Source organism: Podarcis vaucheri (assembly GCF_965113315.1).
Source record: "Podarcis vaucheri genome assembly, chromosome: 8".
In the NCBI taxonomy this organism is placed as follows: domain Eukaryota; kingdom Metazoa; phylum Chordata; class Lepidosauria; order Squamata; family Lacertidae; genus Podarcis; species Podarcis vaucheri.
In genome coordinates, this window is record NC_138766.1 from 65,776,851 (window position 1) to 65,796,330 (window position 19,480).

At 42.7% G+C, this 19,480-nt stretch overlaps 2 protein-coding genes across 2 annotated transcripts; one reads left to right on the forward strand and one right to left on the reverse strand.

The window, feature by feature from the left end:
- E2F5 (E2F transcription factor 5) lies at nt 1-14,526 on the forward strand. Its single transcript, XM_082233915.1, has 9 exons — nt 1-504; nt 5,368-5,477; nt 6,285-6,446; nt 7,258-7,301; nt 8,122-8,186; nt 9,029-9,290; nt 9,608-9,796; nt 10,582-10,626; nt 13,794-14,526. The coding sequence occupies exons 1-9, from the start codon at nt 313-315 to the stop codon at nt 13,901-13,903; spliced, it is 1,179 nt and encodes a 392-aa protein (XP_082090041.1). The 5' UTR covers nt 1-312; the 3' UTR covers nt 13,904-14,526.
- On the reverse strand, nt 12,527-18,318 carry RBIS (ribosomal biogenesis factor). The gene is made up of 5 exons (XM_082234083.1): nt 18,168-18,318; nt 16,271-16,387; nt 14,982-15,098; nt 14,576-14,653; nt 12,527-12,870 (listed from the first exon to the last, which is right to left on the reverse strand). The coding sequence occupies exons 2-4, from the start codon at nt 16,382-16,384 to the stop codon at nt 14,585-14,587; spliced, it is 300 nt and encodes a 99-aa protein (XP_082090209.1). The 5' UTR covers nt 16,385-16,387; nt 18,168-18,318; the 3' UTR covers nt 12,527-12,870; nt 14,576-14,584.
- Between the last annotated feature and the right edge of the window lie 1,162 nt (nt 18,319-19,480).

Here is a 19,480-nt window from a genome sequence, read left to right on the forward strand (position 1 = left end):
ACCCCGCAACTCTCCCCCCTCAGGCTCCACCTTCTCGGGAAAGGAGCAGCTGCCCCCTTTCCTCTGGCTCTTCCCTACACAAAACTTTGTCTCCCGGCAACTGCGCGGGCGGCGTCACTTCCTCTCCCTGCAGGCCAGCCGGCGGAGGGGCGAGGAAAGGACGAGGGCTCGCTCTTGTGTCTCTGCGGGGCAGCTGCTCCGCGCGGGGACCAGCCGGGCTCCCTCGCGGCCGGAGGAAGGGCAAGCCCGGGGGGGAGAGGGCCACGTGGGGCCGCCGGAGGAGGAGGTGGGTGGGTGGCTGGGGGATGCAGCATGGCCGCGGTGGCGCTGCCGGAGTCGGTTTCCAGTAGCCATGGCGGCGGCGTGGGGAGCCTGGAAGGCGGTGCGGGCACCGGGGGCGCCAGCAGCAACAGCAGCCGGCATGAGAAGAGCCTGGGGCTGCTCACCACCAAGTTCGTGTCCCTCCTGCAGGAGGCCAAGGACGGCGTGCTCGACCTGAAAGCGGTGAGGGGGAGGTGGGGGGCTTGGGTCCGGGCGCTGCGGGTGGGATCCGGGCGCGGAGGGAGGGGCGTGCATGTGCGTGTGAGAGCAGTGGCGTAGCGTGGGGGGTGCAGGGGGGGGCGGCCGCACCGGGCGCAACATCTGGAGGTTAGGGCTAGGGGGCGCAAATTACTTGCCTTGCCCCGGGTGCTGACAACCCACGCTACGGCACTGTGTGAGAGACACACACAACGTGCGGTGCGATGGACCTTGAGATTCTGAGGGATCCAGCGGGTAGATCTCTGGACTGGGATCTGGTGAGGGGGAAAGTTCCATGTTGGGAGTAGGCACCTTTTTAATAACCCACCCCTTTTCTTCAGGCTTTGGCGTATGTGGTTTTGCTTTTGCCCCTGGGTGGGTTTAGTGGTTTTAGGGCTCGGTTGCTTCAAACTGATGCTCTGTTTCCTCCTAGCTGCCAGCTTCTCGGTTGCCCCAGCCTAGAATTATAAAGTTGGGAGAGACCACGAGGGTCATCTAGTCCAACCCCCTTCAGTGCAGGAAGCTTTTTGCCAACGTGGGTCTCGATTCCACCACCCTCAGATTAAGAGTCTACCTGACTTCTCTAAAGGAGCTGTGGGCTGTAGGAGTAACCCCTGCTCTTTTCTCCCACCCTCTCTTACCTCCACAGACAAAGGTGCACAATAAGTTTTTTTGTGACTGAGTTGGGATTTGAACTCTAGTCTAAGTCCAGTCCTGAAAACCGCTGCACTTGCTAATCCTACAGCTTGTCCCTTAAAAACTTGTATTTACCCAATATGTGCTCTTTATCCCATTGTGCACAGAAGCCTACTTATGTAGAGACAAGCTGGTGGAAGTGTTGGGGACATGACCCTTCCTGCGTTCTTGAAACATGTGGAGGGACGCTTTTGATGTTTAATAGAATATTTTATTTTAATATTTTGTTGGAAGCTGCCCAGAGTGGCTGGGTAAACCCAGCCAGATGGGTGGGGTATAAATAATAAATTATATTATTATTATCTCTGTATATAACACCCTCTCCCCTTTTTATATATCCTGGGGAAGGTTTTAAGTAGAAAAGTGTGTAACTTCTGAACTCTTATAGGATATCTGGATTGGCGAGACGTATGACTGGTGGGGCTTTTTAGAAGGAGTTGGATTCATTGAGCTTGTTTTTTAGGGTGAGTAGGAGAAACGGAGGTGTAGCTCAGCCGTAGAGTTCATTGGTACAGTGGTACCTTGGGTTACATACGCTTCAGGTTACAGACTCCGCTAACCCAGAAATAGTACCTTGGGTTAAGAACTTTGCTTCAGAATAAGAACAGAAATCGTGCTCCAGTGGCGCAGCAGCAGCAGGAGGCCCCATTAGCTAAAGTGGTGCTTCAGGTTAAGAACAGTTTCAGGTTAAGAACGGACCTCTGGAACGAATTAAGTACTTAACCCGAGGTACCACTGTATTACATATTGAGGAACAATCAAAACCAGAAGGGCTATAGAGTGAATCCCTTGGAGAAGTGTGGCTTGAATCCTGCTTTCTTCTATAATCTAAGTGGGGAACTTGCAGAATCTTATGTGAAGCGGATAGTCCTAACTATGGGAAGCCACAGTAATTTACACTGTCTTAAGTTAGGCCAACATAAAGTTGTGCCAGATCCAACCCCGTTCGAGAGCCCGGCTACTGCCACCTGAGCTGGCCCAAGCCTGCCAGAGGGAAACAAAATAGATTTTGACTCACACCACCCATTTTGCCAGTGTAAGTTCCGCCAGGTTGCCAAGTCACGTGACTGAGCTGAACAGAGTTAGGATCCAGTTTAAGTATCCTCTGGCCGATCCCACCACCAGGAAGCCGGTTCTGGGGGACTTGCATTGGCCAAGCCACGTTGTGCAAGTTACCCCAGCATATCTTCAGCTGAGCCATGGTTGGGGATATACGCCATAGCCTGGCTGAGACTGAGACCTGCCACATCTTTTCTCTCTCATCCTGATGAGATGATTATGTATTTTGTGTTTTTATATTGTGATTTTATCCTGTGAACCGCCCTGAGACCTGCAGTATACAAATTTAATCATTAATAATAACAATAATTGTGGCAAAAAATGAAGTGCTTTTTTGAGAGATTTTGAGGGGTTTTAATTGAACCGCTAATAGGGGAATTGTGATCAGCTGGCACCAGGCCTGGAATTGGACACTGGTTCAAATTCCTATTTAGTTCTCCATTCTATTGATGGCCCATGGCAAACTGCCACCCATTTCTGTGAGAATAACAATGGTCTCCTTCCCAGAACTGTTGAGCAAATATACAAGGCAAAGATTGTAAAACATTTAAAACTACTATTAAACTATTAGCAACCTCCTCCAAGGTGAGTTGCAATAAATTGTGTAGTTGCTCCAGAGTTCTGGTAAACTTTCTACTCCTTATTTTATTTGTCCCCTGTAACAAAAGGTCTGTAATCCACTTAATTAAAAACAGACGTCAGGTTCAACAATAACCCCACCCCTATACACATACAGAAACAGCAATATGTAAACTTATGCAGGCTTGCCCAGAAATAAGCTCCAGCTTTTAAGCTTGTGTTCAAGTAAACTTGCCTAGGATCAACCTACCAGAATAATTTTGCTAGTGAAGTAGACTGGTTCTTTGCTCTTGCACTACATAATGAAGGGTATTTTCAATAGATATTCAGCTGACATTTATGTTCAGCTGGGTAAAGTAAACGTAACTATAATTATACTCCAACAAAGGGCAGATTCATACACTTGCCCAAATGAAGTCTCTTTTTTTCGTGGCAGAATAGCATGTGTGTTCACCTTCTTCCATCAATCACTCAGCATAAAGGGCATGTAACACGAGTGCTCCTCATATTTACCTAAAGGGATGGATCTAGTCTTAAGTTAGATGTACTGAAGATTTCAGTGGGATTTAAATTTAGCTAACTTCATCGGAGCCAATAGAATGTACACGCCTTCCCCTTTAAAAAAGGGGATAGGGGAAGGGATATATTATGTAGGGGTTTACATGTGTGTAAGATGAGGGAGTCTTGTGCATCCACTCCACCTTGGGGAAATAATCTTTGAGTGTACAAACTAGGTCTTAGGTGCACATTGCCACATTAAGATTCCATCTTCCCTCCAATTAAAGCAGGAATGAGGAATGTTTTTCAACCTAAGAGCTGAAGTTCCTTATGGGGGACATTGCAAAAAGGCTTGTATCAGAAGTGGATGGACCAGAGGCAAAAGTGGGAAGAGCAATAAATGTAACTCTTAGCTTTGTACAGTAGGTTTCATTCCAACTATGCAAAAGTCTGGTTTCTCTGCACACATCCCTCCAGCGGAGCTGGACTGATGGAAAGCGGAATGTTAATTTTGTGGTTAGGATTGTGTCTTTAGTGTTGAATGATCAAATATAAGCATGAATTTGGAGAGGAAGGCTGTTGTTAACAGCCCTTAATTGGTGGTTAGGGGACGCAGGTAGCACTGTGGTCTAAACCACTGAGCCTCTTGGGCTTGCCGATCAGAAGGTCGGCGGTTTGAATCCGTTTGACAGTGGTGAGCTCCTATTGCTCTGTCCCAGCTTCTGCCAACCTAGCAGTTCGAAAGCACGCCAGTGCAAGTCGATAAATAGGTGCTGCTGTGGCCGGAAGGTAAACGGCGTTTCTGTGCGCTCTGGTACTCATCACAGTGTCCCATTGTGCTAGAAGCAGTTTAGTCATGCTGGCCACATGACCCGAAAAGCTGTCTGTGGACAAACGCTGGCTCCCTCGGCCTGAAAAGCGAGATGAGTGCCGCACCCCATAGTTGCCTTTGACTGGACTTAACTGTCCAGGAGTCCTTTACCTTCACCTTAATTGATGGTTGTAGGTTGGATCAAAGTAACAGCTTCTTCGCTGGTAGATATGGATGAAAAAGCTACAGTTGAAAAATGTGTTTTTCATTGTTGCCAAAAAGTGTATATGGGTTAATGAACAACTGGATTAGGGGGTGAAGCAAAGGAGGAGTCTTTCACAAAAAAATATTAAAGTGAAATTTGTCTCTGGTGAAATATGAGCAGGGGGTGAAAATTTCAGGCAGCTTGATCCTTAAAGAATTTACATTGGTAAGAGTCTTGGACCCATGCCAATGCAAAAATTTGAGGCTCAGAGCTTAGGCTGCTAATCACGTTGGCTGTTACTTGCAGGTTAAATTTTACTCTTTATGCTATTGCTTTCAGCAACAGTTCAACAACATAAAGTGTTCTAGAGCATACCTCTTGAGCATTCCTGATTCCCCCCCTTTTTATCTCATTACTTCTTTTACTCAAAAGGTCCATGGTTTCATTTGTTTGGTGGTGTTCGTTACTGAGGTTCAATCTTAACCATTGCCATTATATTTTGGAATGATAGCAAACCCCATAATAACACTGCTCTTCCATAAATGACATTAAGAAGCCTATCTTCCTTTGATACAATGAATTGTCATCCTACTCCCTTCCACAAATCTTGTTCCCATATTTAGAAATGAAATGACAGATTATTCCTTTACATCCTGATCAAGAAAAGCATGTTGTCTTTTCAGCCCCACTTTCCATTTCCCTTGTTCTCATGCATGGCTAATTCTGAAAGAACTCATTCCCATGTGTGGAATTCTGTGGACATGTTTTAAGGAGGTCATTCTTTTCGGCATTTTGCTTGAAGGTTACTGTCCCTGTCCAAGAGTCAGAGAGGGTGGTCTAACGCATCTAATTGTGCATCTGTGACTGTGGCAGGTTGAAGATTTACCCTTTTAGGCTTGTGATTAATATTCTCTAGGAGGCTTGTACAGCTTCACTGAAGCTGTCTAATGAGCCTCCCCTTTTGCCCTTCATCTGCATAAATTATTCTTTATCTTACCAGGCTGCCGACACACTTGCTGTAAGACAAAAAAGGCGGATCTACGACATCACCAATGTTTTGGAAGGGATAGATCTCATAGAAAAAAAGTCAAAAAACAGCATCCAGTGGAAGTAAGATAACTGATTTTTAATTTTCTTACATAGAAATACAGAATGCTGTTTTCCTTCACAGATGAATGTTATCATTGTTAGGTATTTATGTAACGAAAATAAGGTAATACATGTAATGAAAGCAATATATGTCAGCAATACAGTGGTGCCCCGCAAGATGAATGCCTCGCAAGACGGAAAACTCGCTAGACGAAAGAGTTTTCCGTTTTGGAGGTGCTTTGCAAAACGAATTTCCTATGGGCTTGCTTCGCAAGACGACAATGTCTTGCGAGTTCCTGCTGGTTTTTTTCCCCTCCCCCCCTTTTTAAGCCACTTATCAGCTGATCCGATCAGCAGATAAGCCGCTAAAAGCCGCTAAAAGCCATCAATGGGCTTGCTTCGCAAGACTAAAAAACCGCTAGACGAAGAGAATCACAGAACAGATTCTTTTCGTCTTGCGAGGCACCACTGTACCAGCTTTTGTATTCTCTGCAGACACTAGTCTCCAGGCAGTTGTTTGTCAGGACCTGGAAGTATATTTCACCTGCCACAAATGCAAACCCTTTTGTTGGTGGTCGGGCAACAGAGGCTCCACAGTTCAGCAGAAAACCACACATGAAAACCGAAAAAAGTGATGGATTGTCTCTCTTGTGCGCAACCTTTGAAAGTCCCCCTACTCACATCACACAGAATCAAAGGGCAATTGAAACTTACTTGATATTACACTGTTTATGGAATTAAAATTTTTGCTGCTATGATATCTTTTCTACTTTTGCCTTTTTGTTTCTCATTTACAGTAGCATTGAATTTTTTTTGCGCTCTCTCAAGGGGTGTAGGTGCTGGTTGCAATACGAAGGAAGTCGTAGACCGACTGAGGTACCTTGAAGCAGAAATTGAAGAATTGGAGCTAAAAGAAAAGGAGTTGGATCAGCAGAAACTGTGGTTACAGCAAAGCATAAAAAATGTCAAAGATGATTCCACAAATAAATGATATCCTTTGAAACATGCTGTGTAACTCTTGCAAATGGAATTATTGCTGCTGTGCCTCGGTGAAACACAGAAAATGGAGATGGAATAAGTGGTGGGCATTTTCTCAAATGGGAGTTTTGAGGGGTTTGACAGCAGTTGATACTAATTTTGTGTCTGGCTATTCAAAATGAGTTGTGGGAACATAGACCCTTAGTGGAATAATAAGGGATGTGAAATGCCCATCAGGAGGCAAAATGGCACACATGGCCAACTAAGGACAAAAGTATATTGGTAGCTTATCATTAGCTACCAGTTGGATCCCATTCAATGTTTACACAGAAGTCTCGTGTTCACAGGTGCTGTTTCTAGAATGGAAAGCATTCTCATACAAGGCAGTGCTTCCTTTTTCATTTACTCCCCCACTGCTGCAGCCCTCTGTACCATCTTGCATCTTGGTCCAGATCATCCCTCATCCTCAGAGTCCTTTTTTGGGCAGCAGTGAATTGGGTGACTTGTCTGAACAGATTTTTTTTCCATTCATGCAACAGCACCTTTGGATTCAGGCTAATGGGACTTTTTAATACCCGAGATATAAAACAGGCAGAGACTGTTTTTTGCTAAACAGCTTTCTTACAATCAAATGGTATATAAATTTTGTTTAATGATTAAAATGAATGTGTTTTTAACTCTGCAATTTCAGTTACTAGTCCAGGGTATGACAGGCAAAATATTGAAACAGAACTACCTAACTAGCCTGGTAAATTTCCTAAAACGTACTTGAAAAAGCTCAGCAGTATCATGTTATTTTGAAACTTTCCTTGACACAGACCACTTTTTCATACATCACTCATGAAGACATATGTGACTGCTTCAACGGTAAGTTGCTGAGAAGTTTGACATGTTTGTTAAATGGTGTCAGGAGAAAACCCAGTTGTGTTCACCTTATCAGTTAGTGCTAAAAGTTCATCAGATAGCATTCGTTTAAAATAGTGTTTGTTAGCTTTCTGTTTTTCAGAATGATTTTCAGAGACAGGATATACCTTTATTCCAAAAGAAATCCTCAAAACTCCTTAGCAGGCCAGTTCTTTCACTTTCTGCTAGGGGTGAGGAACCTGTGGCTCTCCAGATGTGAGTTTATAGGCCAGTAGCATCATCCCTAATTACTGCCCATGCTGGCTGTGGTTTATGAGAGTTGCAGCCTCACAACATCTGGAGAGCTGCATATTCTCTGCCCCTGCTTTATGTAGACCTGGACTTCAGCTACAAACCTAAAACACAAGAAAGCCCTGTGTGAATACAGTGGCCCTTGATTCCAGAGTAAATGTGCTAAAGCAAAGACAGCACCAGATTTTTGTGTGCAATAGGAGTGGAAAAATAAAGCTGGTAGAATATGGGGAAGTGAAATGGCCAGTTTAGGATCACTTAAGACTTTATTCCATTAAAAACATGATTTCTCTTTACACAGTGTAGCCATCCTGTACTGTTTTTTTCCACACTGAAATATAGCATATCTTATTTAATCATGTTAACCTTTGCAAGTATGCCGAATTTTATTTTGTATATTTGTTCTGACATGTTTTCATGACCCATTGGCCATGTCATCCAGGCAGTACAAAGCAAAACAAAACAAAACCTCCCTGGAAGGGAATGTGTGTGCATGCATTCAGCTAACACTTGACAATTACTCCACAATCAGGGGATACACTACTAGCAATTCAGGCTCCTTCTGGCACACAGTTAGAAGTTCCTGTACCTCATGTGGTATGTATAAACAACTCTTTTAATCTGTGTGGTTAGCAAATAATAATAATATTTTTTTTTAAAAAAAAAAAAAGGTTTTGGACCCAAGTAGTGTATATGTTCTAACTGGGGCTTGTGCTTACAGAATAAATTTGCTAAATTAATAACATAGAAAAGTATACCTAGTTTGTGTTCTGTTAACTTTTTATGTTTCTTTGAAACGTGCAGCATTCATCACTTCAACTATTATTGATAGTTATTTATGCTGAGCCTGAGTGAAACACAATAGAGGTTTGGGGTTTTTTTTTTAGAATTTCCAGGAGGAAATACTTGCTCCACATTTTCAGTTTCAAGTTTCCTTTGGCACTATTTGAAGCCATCACTTTGCCTGTCCCTCACCTGTCATACGACACCAGGAGAAGGATAGGTGGTTGCAGCTTGGCTCAAATGACTTCATGTGCCAAATGGGAAGCTCTGGCAGGCCTGGTTAGGCTCGGGGGCCAGAGGTTTCGCTTCACTAGTATAAAGCAAAAGCATTATCACTACAGGCAGCAGAAACATTTACTGAAATTTTGATGCAGTTCTGAGACAGGATGCGTGTTCAGTGTGCAATTAGCTTCCAAACAGCTTGACCATGTGAAGATATGTTGGGTTATGGTGTAGATTAGAGGTGAGGGGGTATACTTGTGTACTTGTATCATCGTTATGAATTCAACTTCTCAACTAGCACATTCTCACCTGTTCAGTACACGGCTTTCACCTGCATTTTTTTTTTTTTACTTCAGTCCAGTTTGGCTTAATTGCTAAGCCTACTGCCATAAAGAATGGTGACTTTACCTGTTAACTCTGCTTCCTTTCTAAAGAGACAAAACAAATATCAGATCAATCTGAAGAGTCATTCGGGGCCTATCCATGTGCTGCTTATAAACAAAGAGTCCAGTTCCTCAAAGCCAGTGGTTTTTCCGGTACCTCCTCCAGATGACCTCATGCAACCTCCATCTCAGTTGCCAGCTCAATTGATTTCCCCTAAAGTGAATGTAGATCCTCAAAAGTTGGAGTCTAGAGATCCTCCTCATCAGGGTCAATCCCTTTCACGGATACCACCAGTTACAGATATGTCAGCAGGTAGGGATTTCCCCTTTTCTCAATTAGCAGCAAATTAAAAATATAAAGGGGGGGCAGGTTGAGCTAAGGATTTGTGGGTGGAAGACAATGCTTACATGTGACTGTTCTAAAATCTAGCAGCAAAACCCATGTATTAAGAATTAGTTAGACATATTTTTGCTATTCACATTAGCATTGCTAAAATCAAGTGCATGCCAATATTAAAATGTGAGCTTGTGGTAACAAATAATTTGTGCCTGTATCAGAAATGTTGTGTTCCAGAAATTTGCGTTGAACTAATATTGTTGATTTCTACTGTGAACTTTCCCACCCTGTAGACATCAGTTTGCAGGAGAGCCAGACTCCTGAAACTCTTTATGCTGGCATTCCAGATTCTGAGCTGTATAACAGCCTTATAGCAGAAACTACACCTAGCTCAAATACCTGCCAGTCCTTCCTTCCGCTGGACGTAAATAGTATTCTGAAGCCGAATGCGTTTGACATTGCAAAGATGGATGAGCCTGGAGGTAAATTACATACTTCGTTTGATTATAACTTTGAAGGGGGGGGGAGGACAGTTGCTGGTGTCCTGAAGCGTAAAACAGGAAAAGAAAGCAGCCCAGTGCTATTTGATGACAAAGTTGAGCTGTGGGATTTAAATTTTTTTACGGTCTTAACATTGGCTAAATGTCGAGGAGAGCATCTTTGCTTTTGTAGTTGTTTTGTGAGGTGCTGAAGCAGATGTTCATGGGCAAATGGTTTTGGTGGAAATGGTTAGGGATGATAAGAGTTGTAATCCAGAATATATGGAGGGCACCAGGTTGGGGAAGGCTGATTAAAAGGATGACGGCAAGGATTACTGCTAATGTAAAGCATTTTGAACAGAACTGCACATAAAAACTAAGCATGTTTTATTATGAAAATACTATAAAGGAGTACTTGATTCGCTCCTAGCTACTCCTTCAGGGCAGGCTAAACAGGGGTGGTGCATGGTAGTTTACAAAATACTATTCATAACTGACCTGGCATTTTGTTTTGTAATTTTCTGAATCCACTTGAGAATCCTGCTGGGTGTTAAGCCACTCTATATTTCCATTTCACTAGAGATCCAAAGAGAGTAGACTACATGTAATATTAAAAGCCCATGGAAAATTTAAGGAGCCTTAAATACCTGTAGCTAGCTAACACATTTACTTGACTAACTGCACATGCCAACTGGAAATATGAAAGCCTCATAACTCCCTCCTGTTTTTAGCCAATTTGATCTTATTGTCTATGTGGATAGCCATGAATTTGCTTTTTGTGTTCATAGGGATAATTAACAGTGATATCATTGATGAATTGATGTCCTCTGATGGTAAGTTTATGTTCTCATTGTCTCATCCTTCTTTACAAAGTGTGATGTCTCTGATTCACTAGTTAACAGTTCCCTGCAAATGCCAGCTCAACATCCCTTTGCTAGAGTTTTAGGTGAACATGTACTTGAAGCAGTTAGATATCATGATTATTTTACCCTGTTCGAGTTTAGAGCATGTGGGCATTCTGCTGCCTGCAGTTAACAAAGCAGTGAGTTTCCCTAACTTTAGTACGTATGCCCTCCTCCAATCTTTCATTATAAACAATGCTGGGGTGACACTGCTGGGACACTCCTTAGGAATGCAAGAAATATGTGAACAAAGTCACACAAATTATCATTTTTATTTCCATTTGCCTATGCAAAACGTTTAACAAAATAAGGAAAGGGTAGAAGACTGCAGTTTGCTTTTAAAATTATTTCTGCCCACAATTTTAACCACAGCCCTCTTTAGGGTCCAAAGTATATTTTATACTGTAGTTCCCACTTTCTTAAATATGTAGAATCATCAACACAATCCTCTGTGTGTTTACTCAGAAGTAAGTCCTGCTGATTTCAGTGGGGTTTACTGTCTGAAAAGTTTGCATCAGAGTGTAGCTTCAGATTGTGTTGTTCACATGACACATTCTAGAATAATTTGTTGGATGAGTAATATAGCAAGTTGAATGGCACTACTCAGAAGCACTAAGATTTACATTGAGTAAATCAGAGCAGCAAACAGCTGGGAGCTTAGCTCACTGAAAACACCAGGCAACCACCCATTGCCTCCAGATTTAAATACCAATTCCAGACTCCCAGGATTCATCAGGGTTAACTGAAACAGCATCCTTTTATTACAGACTCTGAATGAGCAGATCACCCATTGTACTAACCTAATTGAGTGTGTTTTCATAATAATGGCGCGGGAACCTATAGCTGACAGCCTTTCCCACTTGCAAATTGTTACCTGTGAATTACTGCAACATGCTGTTTGCAGAATTATTCAGCAGCTTACCCACCAGCCTTCAAAGGTCAGGATGGTATGCTTGAGTTTCTCACTTTAGCCTGAGATAAATTATGACTTTCTAACAATCACCCAATAAGTCTGGTTTCCAACACTCTAAGAGTGTCATCTGTTCTGCAAGGATGAAGTTGGATCATCATAAATTGTTGCATGGGCAGTCTACAAACATGTACATTTGAAATAGACTTTCACTCCTCCAGTTTTACTACTCCCCTTGCTAGTAGTTTCCTCCTTTCCAAAGTTTCATTTTGTTTCGCACTTCACACATGGGAGGCTAAAATTTAACAATCTTAGTCAAGATTCGACCCATGATGCCCCTGTACCAATACAGGGAGATTGTTGAACATGAATCTCAAACTAAACTCACCAGGAGAATGTCCCTTATGAAATGCTTGAGCAGACTCTGCCTGAGTTTTCTTTTTGCACATCCAAATAGCGTCATGTTCCAACACTAATAATTGCCAGTGGTGCATGAACTGCATTGCAAAATAAATGTTTGCTCTGCCAAATTGTGTACAAGGAGTCTGTACGAGCAGCATGCCTGGTACAAAGCTTTCCCAACCAATTTCTCAAATGCCATATATAGTGTTTTCCCCTTTTGAATTTGCCCATGAATTAGGAGGATGTGGGGCTTTCCACCACCAAATCAGCTTTAGGTTGTCCCACTATCCCCTATAATAATTAAGCTTCATTTTTGATTACGTTTTCTCAAACCAAGATGTTTCTGATCTTTAGCATTTCGGTGAAATGGTTTTGCACTTCAGCTGTAAATAAAAAATAGATGTTCTCAGCCGTTCAACTATTCTTCATAGCCCTGCTATTATGCCACCCTGCTTCCACGGAATCTTGATTGAAGGAGTCATAACTTTTTTTCTGAATGAAGCAAGCAAATTCAACAACTGCTGTTTTTTGTAACCTTGTTGCATTCCATTAACAAGCTAACAAACAAATTTTAATTTTGTAATTGTGGTTGATATGCTTATTTTAAAATGGTTGTTTCACTTCAGTGCATTTGCTGTTTCAGAGGCCCACAATTTTAGCCCACCTGTTCATAAAATTGACTTGGCCCCCTTCTATATGTGCACCATATGGATGGGAGTCTTCATCTTAAATAACTCGTGCAACATCTCTGCTGTTGCCTGAAGACCAGCGCATCTCATGTCTTTTTGATTCCATCAGAGGCGTTCCGGCTGCTTTTTCCAAATTGTATAAGCTGGTTGTGAGCTGTCCCTTCCGCTTCACACCTGAGGGGGTGGGGGAAATACAATTTAACATTTCTACATTTTCAGTACAGTAAATGTATTGCAAATGAACACATAACATCATCCAATCTACATTTTTGCATTATATGTGTTTAAAGCTCATTTCATAGCACAACACTGCTAGTTCCTTATTCCTATAATTTGACTTGAATGTAATTAAGCTGCCATAGTGCATCATGTAAAAATGGTGCTTTGGTGTTGAAATGATTTGTGGGGCATCCTGTAAAAAAGGGTCTCATGGCAGTATATTGCGTGGTGGTCCAAAGCTTATCTTGCAGTCCAGGTGAGTTCCTTATACAGGCTGCTTGTGGACAAGGAACTACCTCTGTGTCATTCTTTACTTGATTTCACTTGTTCATAAAATTCCACAAGATAATGTACACAGTTGTTCTACATGCCCATGCTAAGTGGACTTCGCCAGAGGGTAATAAATTCCATTGCACAGTATTCACTTTTGCTGCGCTGACCCATCAAGATTTGAGTCGCTAAACACTTAAAGAAATACATAATAAAAAAATTAAAATAAAGACACTTTCACATTTTGCACTGTATGCTTTAAGTAACAAAATGGGTATCCCTTCTACCAGTTCTTTGCCTTTCTACCCAGTAGTCAAAGCTAGCATGAATTTCTATTTGTCTTTTGTGGAGATCAGTACTGGAGCAGGATCTTTGCCAACCTCATTCTCAGCAGAGTCTTATGCCTAAACAGCATTGCAGGATGTTGGGTGATTCCAGGATGTTGGATGAATGTGGCAGCAATGATAATGGTTTTGGAGGCCGGGAGAATAATAATGCTAATTCAGAACTAGGAATCAGGATAGTTATGTGTTCATTTGCCAAGGACTGGTACTGTAGCTGTGTGGCACAAACTGTGCTTAAATTGATATTTCTTTTCCCCTCTGCAGTCTTCCCCCTCTTACGGCTGTCTCCTACTCCTGGAGATGACTACAACTTCAACCTGGATGATAACGAAGGAGTCTGTGACCTCTTTGATGTGCAGATACTGAACTACTAGATTTGATGCAGCCAGATTGCCTCATCTACCTCTAACGATATAATATTGTAGACTTAATTTCATAACACAAGTATTTAAAATAATGAATGTAAAACTTCTGTAGTTCACCAACGCTGGGTGTACATTCTTCCTTGTACTTCATTATTTTGACCAACTTATAAACTCAGTAAAACAGAAGCTTCCTTTTGCTGCAGTGCAGGGAATGGTGTTCCTAGAGATGTTACAGTAGCTTAATACAGTTACTTGAAAGCCCCACTTCCTTTTAATTTGTTCTTTAGGAACCAAAGTTTCATAAGCCCAACTTTGCTTCCTGTACAACTCCAGACTGCTGCGTTTTATACACCTGGAAATCCTCTACAATCATTCCAAAATTCTGCCCTTTTATGTCTTAAAACTTCCACTGCCAATTGTAGAATGAAGGGCATTAACTAGTTTATGCTACATTGTTTCAGTGAACACTTTTGTGGAGTGCCTTTTTAATTAGCACTTTATTTTGTTCCCTGTTTTTTTACTTCTGACATTCCACATTCCTAGATTTAGGAAAGCACTATTTGTAGTTTGTATTAAAAGAGTGCCAATGCTTGTACATTAACAAGATTTTTAAAATAAAACTATACAAAGAGTTGCTTTTTGCCGATTTATCAGGGGGTGCAATATTGATGTAATACGTACTATTTGGTGCTACAATTGGGACAGCAAGTCAGTAGCAGTATCCACATTGGCTGGTTCACCTTCCATAGCTTTTGGAATCTGATCAGGAAAACACACATGCTCAGTGATTTGGGTCCAGTGTCCATGTATAATTTAAGAAAACGCTTATAACCACCAACTCATTGAAAACTGAAGCCTAAATTGCAGCATAGTAACACAACAAAATATAATAACAGATGCCAAATGAAAGAGTAAAAGGGGATATCTAGAGCCAAACATATAGGAACAGATTTCCATGCCAAAATCAAATGCAATAAATTAATATCACAAAGTTCCAAGTAACACAATGGGTTTACATTCCTCTTATAACTCCAGTACATTGTGAAAAGAGGCTTTACTTTATTTTTGTATAAGGCAAAGGAATTACCTGAAAGCTCTTTGGAGAGTCTGATGAAATGGCTTTGGACAATTGCTTAACTTCTTTCTGTACTTCTGTAAATACCTTATTCACCATGTTAACCTTTTCATCATTCACTATATTAATCTTTGGGGGAAAAGAAAACAAATTTTAGGCTTTTGTATTTCAAGATCAACCTAAAAGCATTTTCTGTGCAGTAAGCTATAGAAACTCAATGTGTTGTGTTTTAAAATAACTTTGGAGGATATACATGACACTAAACTATACTAAGATTTCAAAAGTTCACCAAGGGAACCATTCTTACATAACGGCTTGTTCATTAGGCTGAGGCAGGGTGAAGTCTTTCAAAAATATACAGAAATAGATTTGCATCACTCACTTCCAAGAATCAGGCTTATAGATTTTAAACATGAGAAAATTACTACAGGCATTTCCAGACCGTTGCTGTTCTTGGGGCAATTCAATCCCATTCCAGCCGATTCAGGCTGTACAATTAAAGCTGATTTGGAGCTCTGGTTAAAACAAACCCATGTTCCCAAAAGATCAGACATCTCAAGTGATGAGGAGTGGCTGGAAAATGGGGGATTACTTTGCATCAAAGCGTTATCTAATCTCTCCACAAACAAATCATTAAACAGGCAATGTCATCTAATCTCTCAGCAAATAAATCAGGGTGAATGCTCATTAAATGGGTAATCTAGAAGTGACCTGTGTCTTTATTCAGCCAAGAGAAAGTCATAGTCGGTACAGCATGAGACTCTTAATCTCAGGGTTGTGGGTTTGAGCCCCATATTGGGTAAAAGATTCCTGTATCGCAGGGGGCTGGACAAGATTGCCCTTCCAGCACTACAATTCTATGAGTATTGTTGTTGCCTTTACATGCATATGGAGGGAGAACTGGGTCATATTTTCTGGCCTTACTAACCTCAGTTGAAGTTAGGGAGATGTTGGGTCAGCAGGCACAACCCCCTCCCCGTCCCCTGCATTCATTCACCTTGGATTTGAAGTCAAGAATGGGGCTAGTAGAATGTCCTGTACCTTCCATCACTCTGCAATTGCATATGCCATCCTTTCTCAACTTTGGGTCTCCAGGTGTTGTTGGACTACAACTCCCATCATCCCTAGTGAGAAGGGGATGATGGGAGTTGTAGTTCAACACCTGAGGACCCACAGTTGAGAAAGAATGGCATATGCCATAAACTAGTGTTGTTTCCATTTATCATGCACAGCACAGGTTGTTAAGATGTTCCTAATGAAGAATCTAAAACAATAGCAAGAAGGAATCTTCTAAAACTAACCTTTTTTAGATTTGTTGTCACTGGCTTTGCTTTCCTTTTAACCTTCGCAATTTTCTTGTTGGCCACATGGAATACATTCATCGGCTTCTGACTTTTCCCCTTGTTCTTGCCCATTGCCTAAAATATTGTTTTCAAGAGTTTAAATAATGTGTTTTGGCTGTAGTACGCAATAATACTTAAAAGCTCCTTGAATCTTTCATGCAAATAAGGCTGCAGTTTTACACACTAATGTGGGAAGAAGTCCCATTAAAGCAACTGAGACTTGCATAAAATGAAGCTATAAACCCAGATTCCTGGCTATTCAAGTGCTAAGAAACGACACATAATAGCCACAATTCAGCCCAGAATTCAAGTGCACACTTAAGTCAAGTGTATTAAGATTGTAAGCAACAAGTTTAAAGGGCCACCAGGGTGCAACCAGTAATCTGAATCAGCCAGATCTTGCGACCATCATCTGAACTGTAGCCTAACAACATCTGGAGAACCAGGGTCGCACCCATCCTTTCTATAAAGGGGCACTAGAAGAAAAAGGAGTTATATCCTCTCCACAACTGTGGGCCCTTTCTCACGCACAGCCATAAAATGTCCAGTTGCGTTGGCAGTCCTCTAGCACAGCCTTTTCCAACCTTGAGTCCCTAACCTACAATTCCCATCAGCCCCAGCCAGGATGCCCAATGGTCAGAGATCTTGGGAACGGTAGTCCAACATCTGAGAAACTACAACACACCAAGGGAAGTAGGGCTGCATACGGGAGAAGAAGAAAATCTCCCCAATAAGAGTTCCGGGCTGGTTGCAGCTATAAACAGGAGCACTCCTCTTAGGCCCTGAGGATACACTACAACATTACATTGACAAGGAGAGTCTGATGGGTTGGGCCAAAGGCCCATTCAGTCCAGCAGACTGTTCTCCTATAGGCCACACAGAGGTCCTCAGGAAAACCTCAAGCAGGACCAGTGCTGGAAGTACGTATAAACTAAACAAGCTATTGCTTAGGGGCCCCCTCTCTTGCCCCCCCCCCAATTCACTATTAATGTACTTCCTCTTAATTGTATTTCACTTCAACAATTACTTTGATAAAATACATATTCTGTTGTGTGCAAATGGCTTTAGATACCTGTTAGGTGGTCCATAAATTACCACATAGCATATATTCAACACAAAAGACAGCGACAATTTGTTGTTGGCAAAGGGCAGCTGGACATATAGAGGGCCCCATTACCTTCAGAAGCTTAAAGGTAAAGGGACCCCTGACCATTAGGTCCACTCGTGACCGACTCTGGGGTTGCGACGCTCATCTCGCTTTATTGGCCGAGGGAGCCAGCATACAGTCATGTGGCCAGCATGACTAAGCCGCCTCTGGCGAACCAGAGCAGCGCACGGAAACGCTGTTTACCTTCCCACCGGAGTGGTACCTATTTATCTACTTGCACTTTGGCATGCTGTCGAACTGCTAGGTTGGCAGGAGCAGGGACCGAGCAACGGAAGCTCACCCCGTCACGGGGATTCAAACCGCCGACCTTCTGATCGGCAAGTCCTAGGCTCTGTGGTTTAACCCTCAGCGCCACATCAAACCTAAATCCGGCCCTGAGCAGGACCCGGTGAGCGCAAGAGCCCCTCTCCCCTCCTCCGGTTCCCAGCCATTGGCATTTAGGCGCATTGCTGCTTCCGACCTTGAAGGGAGAGCACAGCCATCGTGGGTAAGGAGCCATTAACAGCCCTTCACATATTTGCCCAACAAAACTTGGTGGCCGTCACTGCCTCCTGCGGGGGGGCGAAGTTCCGCAGTTGCACTCTGCGCCGCTTATATATCTCGCTTGCACGAGAGTAAAACGCGGGTACACCCTGAAGTCCGAGCCCACGCCTCCCTCCCTGCCCCCCCCCTTTCCCACGGCTTTACCTTCTTTGCACGCACAGCCAACGCCTTGCAAACTCGTCCGGCTTCCAGGCTCTTCCCTTGCCTACTACACCACGTGCGGCGCCGGCGCCTGACGTCATCCGAAAGCGACGGGGAGTTCCCCAGCTACATGCCCGAGCCAGAAGTTGTGTGTCTGCGGAGAGCTCCCCTGGGTGGCGCAATCTTTGCCTGTGCCCGCCTGGAGGAAGCTTGCAGGGTTGCGTGTTTGATTAGATCTTAGCCACTAACTTCTGTTTTTACCTGATTTTACATTACATATGCACACAGTCAGCATTCCCTACCCGTTCAGCATATTCAGTCTTCATTGGGTTGTTTTGGCAGTTCCTAAAAGGAGATTCACTGGGTATTTTGAGTATTTTCGCAAGCCTCAGGGCTCCCTCAAGCTAGCTGACACCTCTCTCTTGTGGCTTTCACTGCATAAGCAGCAACACTCAGTGTCTGAACACTGGAAGTAGAGGCAATTATGCTCGGAAAATAAGGGTAGAAAACTGTATATTTTGCAGACGATCACATATTTTTGGGAATCTCAGTTTTAAAATGGAATTGTTGGGGAAAACCTGCCTAGGCACTTTGGATAACATAGCCCAAATTGCAATGTCAGCACCAAACTGAAGGTGGCAATGCGCTCTTAAATTTAATATATTTAAAAACTCGATGAAAGTTGCTGGATCACATTAAACCGCATTTGAAGCACATTTCCACCTCACCCAAAGAATTCTGGACTCTGTAGTTTACACCTCACAGAGTTACAGACTACAGTGGCCAGAATTCTTTGAGGAGTGAAATGTGCTTCGAATGGGCTTAAAAGCTGTATTGTGTGCACAAGTCTGGCATCCTGTTTCAGCCAGTGGCCAATCACAAGCCTACAAGTAAAGCATGAGGGCAATATAGTGGTACCTCGGGTTAAGAACTTAATTCGTTCTGGAGGTCCGTTCTTAACCTGAAACTGTTCTTAAACTGAAGTACCACTTTAGCTAATGGGGCTTCCCGCTGCTACCACACTGCCGGAGCACAATTTCTGTTCTCATCCTGCAGCTAAGTTCTTAACCCGAGGTACTATTTTTGGGTTAACGGAGTCTGTAACCTGAAGCGTCTGTAACCTGAAGCATCTGTAACCCGAGGTACCACTATAGTCTACTCTACCCTAAAAACTGGTGTTTAGGGGCACAAATAGAGGTTCCCTTTAGCTCACACAGTTTGTTTAAGGTCTATTCCACACATGCTGTAGAATAAGGATAAGGAACATAGGAACCTGCCATATACTGAACAGACCATTGGTCCATCTATCTTAGAAT

What these genes read in the sequence shown, in the direction of transcription:
- E2F5 (XM_082233915.1), top strand. Translation starts at nt 313, where the DNA reads ATGGCCGCGGTGGCGCTGCCGGAGTCGGTTTCCAGTAGCCATGGCGGC. An exon ending in AGTTACAGATATGTCAGCAG is followed by an intron (nt 9,291 to 9,607) that starts GTAGGGATTTCC and finishes CCCACCCTGTAG; the next exon opens with ACATCAGTTTGCAGGAGAGC. An exon ending in TGAATTGATGTCCTCTGATG is followed by an intron (nt 10,627 to 13,793) that starts GTAAGTTTATGT and finishes TCCCCTCTGCAG; the next exon opens with TCTTCCCCCTCTTACGGCTG.
- RBIS (XM_082234083.1), bottom strand. Translation starts at nt 16,384, where the DNA reads ATGGGCAAGAACAAGGGGAAAAGTCAGAAGCCGATGAATGTATTCCAT. An exon ending in TGACAACAAATCTAAAAAAG is followed by an intron (nt 15,099 to 16,270) that starts GTTAGTTTTAGA and finishes TTTCCCCCAAAG; the next exon opens with ATTAATATAGTGAATGATGA. An exon ending in ACTCTCCAAAGAGCTTTCAG is followed by an intron (nt 14,654 to 14,981) that starts GTAATTCCTTTG and finishes TTTCCTGATCAG; the next exon opens with ATTCCAAAAGCTATGGAAGG.